This window comes from Poromitra crassiceps, assembly GCF_964638095.1.
Source record: "Poromitra crassiceps genome assembly, chromosome: 1".
NCBI lineage: Eukaryota > Metazoa > Chordata > Actinopteri > Beryciformes > Melamphaidae > Poromitra > Poromitra crassiceps.
The window spans coordinates 13,041,430-13,047,815 of NC_139623.1; the positions used below are offsets into that span (position 1 = coordinate 13,041,430).

At 45.5% G+C, this 6,386-nt stretch overlaps 1 protein-coding gene across 1 annotated transcript in view; it reads right to left on the minus strand.

The window, feature by feature from the left end:
• Positions 1–4,969, minus strand: part of riiad1 (regulatory subunit of type II PKA R-subunit domain containing 1) — a gene marked incomplete at both ends in the record, with an annotated part of 7,401 nt that extends 2,432 nt beyond the window's left edge. The window contains 2 exons of the mRNA XM_083633002.1: positions 4,641–4,717; positions 4,889–4,969. Of these exons, the coding sequence (XP_083489128.1) occupies positions 4,641–4,717; positions 4,889–4,969 (158 nt within the window). The remainder of the gene's footprint in view (positions 1–4,640; positions 4,718–4,888) is intronic.
• Between the last annotated feature and the right edge of the window lie 1,417 nt (positions 4,970–6,386).

Consider the following 6,386-nt stretch of genomic DNA (forward strand, 5'->3'; position numbering starts at 1 on the left):
GCAGAAAATTAAAAAATAGTTTTAAAGCAAAAATAAATAATAAATAAAGATCATTTTAACATTGGCTCAACCAGCCCATCTTACTGACCACCAGGGGTCCTGGTCCTTAATCCCTTTTTATTACTACCATGCCACTGGTACTGTACACAAACAAGGCTGTTTAAATATCTGCCTTGCACTCCCTTAGAGGGAAATAACAAGCCTGTAAGAACTTATATTTAGATACTGAACTAACATCACAGCAAGACATAAGTGATGCCATGCACGCATGTTACGCTATCGTCATCATCACATCAGACAGGCTGTGTAAAGCAGCCACTTGCGATTCTGAAGGGCTTAATTTCATTCAGATAACAACGGACCCGTTTGAAAATGTTTGTCACTTATGCCATATGTTTCTCAAAAAACATCACATCCATTTACACCCGCTTACTGCGAGCTAGCATGACATGGCTGGCACCATGGTAGCCTACCTTCCTCCAGTCCACCTGTTTGTCTGGCAGGCACAGCGACAAGTTCTTTTGTTTAGCCTACGAAACAACGTTACGCGCTAAATTGCATATCAATATGCGCTAATTAAGTAACTACTAACGACTCTGACTGCTCAATGCTCACCTCAGTTTCATTGATCATGAGTGGGGAGAACGATTGTGTGGACTGTGGAGGACCACTTCGCTGCTGTACTGTGTGTGTGACCTGTGTGAAGTGATGTGGGATTAGGCAGATAGATGGAGGAGGGAGCGCCTGCGCAGCCACGGTGCTAGAAACTTTTCGGGTGGGCTGAACCCCCCTAAATTTTTATCTCAGCCCACCCTAAGAACATAGAGGGGGGGGAAACACGCACACAGCGCATTGAGTGTAGTCAGAAACTGCTACTAATGACCACCATGGATTTGGAGAAGAGGGGGGAAAAAAAAAAAAAAAAAAAAAAATGTTTTTTTTGCCTCTATTTTTTTGGGTGGGCTGAGACTACACCCAAAAACGGCCTAGAACCGCCCCTGGTTTATACCACCAACAAAATGCATTAAAAAACAGTTTGTGCTTCCCAGCTCTGATCTTATATGCTCTCTCTTCAAAAGTGTTTGATTTTCATCATAATCTGGTTTTCCATAATAATAATAATAAGTTCAGTGTTTATGCCTGTGTTGCTGTCTGTTGTAGTGTAAAACGACTAAAGGGAGAGCAGGTGCTCATATGAAAGTGAGTGAGAAAAGGAGAAGATACTGAATAATGACATCACAACAGTATAATCCTAATGTTAATTTAAAATTCTTCTAAATGTGGATTAAAGTCCAAAAAACATTAAATTTTCTTCGGCGCTGCCCTTGCGGGCAGCACCGAGAGTCCCTTCCTTACAGCACCCCTTCCTAAAAGTACTTCCAGCGCCACTGGGGAAGGGCGATTCTGAGCCTGCACTGCAGTGGTGCGATATAATTTTTATTATATTTTCTTTGGGGGGGGGGGGGGGGGCAGCAGCACAAATCTTGCCTAGTGCACCAACTTGGTCAGGCACGCCACTGAGCGCACAGGTCGTAGACCTGGTGAGACGAGGGAGGAGCCCGGCCGGGTGGCAACCCACAGAGCCCGGTCCCTCTACGTACCAGAGCCCCCCCCCCCCCCTTCCCCGGTCCCGGCAGAGTAGTTCCGGAGCAGCGGATTGAGTGGCCCTGACCGCGTGACCACCTTCGACCCTTCCTAGAGGGCTGACCGTGGGTAGCTACTGGGACGTAAGTTGGGGCTTGGCCAGCCCCGGCTGGGTCACCTGGGCGAGGGTGTATGATGTTGCGAGACCCGAAACATCCTATGACCCCAGGGTACATCACTGAGGATACGTCCCAGTTGCATCCATGGGATGTTTTTTTCTTTCTTTTTTTTTCTTTTGACTAGTTTTTTACTCTCAAGAGTTCCCAGAAGTAAGGTTCTGGATTAAGCAGCGCTGTCGAGTTGCAGCAAAATGGACCGTTTTTGATGTACTTTGAAAGGGTCAGACATTTAAAGAATCAATTGTACATTATCAGCTTTATTTTAGCATTCAACCTTAGCATTCACGCATTTTGGACCTCCGCTGATGCCACTCTCTTACTAGATTGCTCTGCTGATAACTCCTCCCTCTTCCCAAACACAGCAGTTTTTTTTTCAGTTGGGAGCCAGTGAAATTATGTGACTGTTCAAGTATACATACTACTGCATGCGCTGGGACGCGTCATCAGTGATGTTAACTGAGGTCGTAGGGTGTTTCGGGTCTGTCAACATCATACACCCTCGCCCAGTAGACCCAGCCGAGGCCGATTACGACCCCGACCCGCGTCCCAGAAGCAGCCGCTCACGGATCAGCCTTCCTACTCTGTCTGCAACGTTGCCCGCGGAAGGGTTGATCACGCCCAATCCGCTGCAATAGAGTTTAGTGCTACACCGCAGTATTGTGAGACCTTCGGTGCATGGAGGTCTAAGGCCCTGTGGGGTGATTCCAGGCCGGGCACCTCCTTCGTCTCACCAGAACCTCCTGTGGCAAAAGGCAATCCTACCATGCCGTACCATGGGCAGGGAGGATGCCTCAAGGAGGCCTGTGCGCTGCACGTCATACACCTGCGACGAGCACCTCGCTCTAGCCTGAAGGACCCCAGGCCGCGCCGATGTTTACGCAGATTTTCAGGAGGCTGATCCGTAGCGTTTGTGGATTTCTCCCTCACGAGAGAGCCAGGCTGGGGTACTAAAACCCATCCCGTACCGGATGCCGTCTCTCCGACCGTCAACTGTCTCTCCAGCTTGTCACCAAACTATACTTGGTTGTCACCTAGTCTATTCCCAAGTGTCACTGGCCAGGGGGAGCCAGGGGTTTCGGTTCAAGTATGACTCATTGTTACTGAGAAACAGCGTTGCCAGGTGTACGATAATTATCGTATTTGTACGATAATTTCGCCCTCTGTACTATGTACAGTTAGCCTGGTAAACCAGCCCGTCACGTGAACTCACATTTCATTTGGTTCTGCGAGACTGTCTGGCCCCAAGGCCTGGGAGGGTGTTAAGCAGAAGCTGCAAAGCGGAAGAGCCAATCAGCGACTGCGCTGTGATTGACAGCACAAGTTGGCCAATCAGGAACGCCACTAGCACTGCACTAACAAAACAATAGGACGAATCAGCGTGACGTCACTTGCCACCCGGAAATGCGGAACCCCGCGGCAGTTAATAGTATGAGTTGTGCCAAACAAACGTTAATATCTCAAAAACTATACATCACATCGCTTATATTTTGACATTCTGAGTGAGACCAGAGGTAGCTCAAGAGTTTGATGTGTATGCATGTCGTGTTAAAGTTGTGTGAACTGTCGCAGTTTTTAAAATGTAAACAGAGTTAACTGGCTAGAGTCAGACACTCACGCCTCGCGCCACTTGTGCTCCATAGGGTTCCATTGCCGTTGCCACACAGTGAAGCGGTTTGTTTACCAAAATGCTGCTCGGCTGATCCCTCGTATAATGGCCGCCTCCCTGCCTGTCCACCTCGAGGAGTAATGTCAGCATTTGTCTAGTTTAAACAGCCATAAAGTGCAGTTATTGCAGAAATAGACTCAATAACAACAATTAAACAAGTACAGGAGTATCGGCGCAACCGCAGAGTTTCTCTCGGCGGAAACATGTTTTTGCCATTCTCCCGAGTGGATTTGCGGTTGACTGGATCCGACGCTGATTGGCTGAAGGAGTTGTCTGTCAAGGCAACTATGCCCGCCCATGCTCCCGCCCCTGCTAAGGACTGGGTGAAGAGTTGGGGCCAGACCGTCACACAGAACCAAATTAAATGTGAGTTCACATGGCGGGCTGGTTTACCAGGCTAATGTACAGTACAGTACGATCAATCCGTTTTATATAAAAGGCAGCAAGTGGGCAATGTTTGTTTAAATTTTTGTTCCACTGATGTCACTATGACATTGGGCCAATATCCGGTTGTTACTAGATGCCCTATCTGTAGGGACGATGTTAATGTAATATAGGAGAACACTGTTCTCCAGCCCTCCTCCCTCCACCCTTACTTGGAATGAGGTCACTGATGATATAGAAGACATTGTGATTGCTCAATTTTGCATCACATCAATGCATATGACATCATCAGTGGGACAAAAATTGAAAGAGAAAGACAGACAAACATTGCCCACTTGCTCCCTTTTATAGATATATATAGCCTGTATAGATAGATTATTAATAACTGAATAGGCCATTTTCAGAGCAACCACTTTGAGGTGGTAAAGCAGGAAGTAAAGCATGTGTAACCAATAACATTAATGAGGGCCTTGGCACTGGAGCACCTGAATGGAATGGAACGATCATGGTATTGGTTGGTCTCCAAAAAGTGTAAACAAAGCGGACTCTGCTGTTCAAACAAACAAACAACAGCAGCCGATCCACACTAAAGCTCTGCAGGGCTAAGCTTGAGGACTGTGGTATTTGTTTGTTTGAGGCTTAACATGCAAATGAGAGCGCGAGTATAGGCTTGTGTTTGTCCTGATAACACCAAGATAGAGCATTTTGGCCTTCTTGTCTATATGGTGTTCACCAGTGTTGACAATTAGGAACAGAACTCGTGAATTCTGTGAGCTGCAATGCAATCTGTTTAATTTTTATAGTTTATAAGAAGACAATAAGCCAACCTCAGAAAGTTGCTTATCAATATCTCCACTTCTGGATGTGACCTCAAATACTTCTCGTTGTCGATTCTTGTTTTAATCTGAAAAACAAAGTGTAGCCTAGGCCTATAATTCAAAATGTATTTCAATATTTTTGCTTGGTAATAAACAATAGCATGTACAAATCACACTATACAGTTGGTAAATTAGTGTTAATGCGCTAATAGTAGCGAGCTAGCTAGCAGACTTGTTTTTAAATTAATTTACGGTACCTTGAACTGTCGCAGTTTCTCTTGCTGCTCAGAGCTTAGAGCACCAACGTCCACTTTCTCCAGTCTTTTTCCAGCCATCATGTAGCCTATTAGCAATGCTATCCTACAAATGTTCGTATATTACTATTCTTCTCAGTCTAGCCTTCACATACAGGCTTGTGTCTGACAATCGAATCAACATAGTCTGTGATGTTTAAGCACAACGTCACCTGTTGTTGACACGCTATGTCGCTATGGCAACAGTCTCCGGCAACTACGGCTGTATCCGCGTGGTGGCAGTATAAGCTCTGCTAGGCCAGTGTGCCGTGGCCCATCCATGGCCGTGGCCCGTGGCCGTGAGCAGGAATTTCTGACTTCCGGTCAGGATTTTTCAGAATAAAAGCTGTCATTAAAAATCGATAAAATACACAAATTGAAGTGATGTCACACAAATTGAATAAATACCCATGCAAACTACACTCTAAATCAAATATGTGTAAAATTCACTCTTGTTGATACTTGAAAAAACACATTTTACAGCCTACGGCGACACAGAGTCCAACCAGTAAAATGAGCCCATTTTGAAATTTGAAAAATTCTCAGCTAGGCGTTCCCAAACTCAGTCTGCCTATTGTAATCACTGAGATAAGCACACTTAAATCAACCACTGGCCCGATGGTTCGACCCTGGTTCAACCCACCTCATAAGGTGGGTCGCCAACCCTGCAGGCACCCCGTTTAACCCTTTCATAGCCTACCTGAAATCAACCTGGGAACCCTAGTTAGGTCTAAAAAAAAAATAAAAAAATAAAAGGGGGTAATAGGCCTAGATGAACACACTAAGGGATGTGGTGCAGGGTAAACCCACCGAATATCAGTTGGATCCACCTTTTAAAATTGAAATATGTTTCTATGACAAATTCATAATAGCTATATCCATCTAAAGAAACAGCATGGGATATAGGGTTATGGTTAGTGGAGCGTCTTCAGTGTAGACGTCCCTGCACCAGCAAAATAAAGTGTGGTGTGATGAGTTTTACTTTCAATGGCCTGTTCAGGAAAAGTAACTGTTATTATTGCAGTGTGGTGCCTTAGTTATCACTGACTGAAGGTCATAGTTCACCTACCTCTCTGTTTACCACTACATCACTGTCCACATTAGACCACAGACCACCATTTGATAACCTGGAAGGTTTTGTCTGAAGGATCCCTGTAGAGGTTGTATGTGATTTGCTGCAGAACTGGAGCTTTTAGGTTGTAGGTGGGGCGACTGCAGTGGGGTCATTTCATTGAAATTCACCTTTATGCTTTCTGACATTGTGCTAAGTTCTATGTGTGACAAAGAAGTGACAGAGAAATAGTCCTCATTCTGATGGGGCTCCCTGGAACCTTGTCAAGGACTCCTCGAAGTCCCCCTGGTTCCCACTTTGGCAACCATGAATGAAGGTAAGAAATAGACACTTCTAATTAGGAAGACCAACCCAGTTCACTCTGTCATAGTTATATAGCCTATCTGAGAA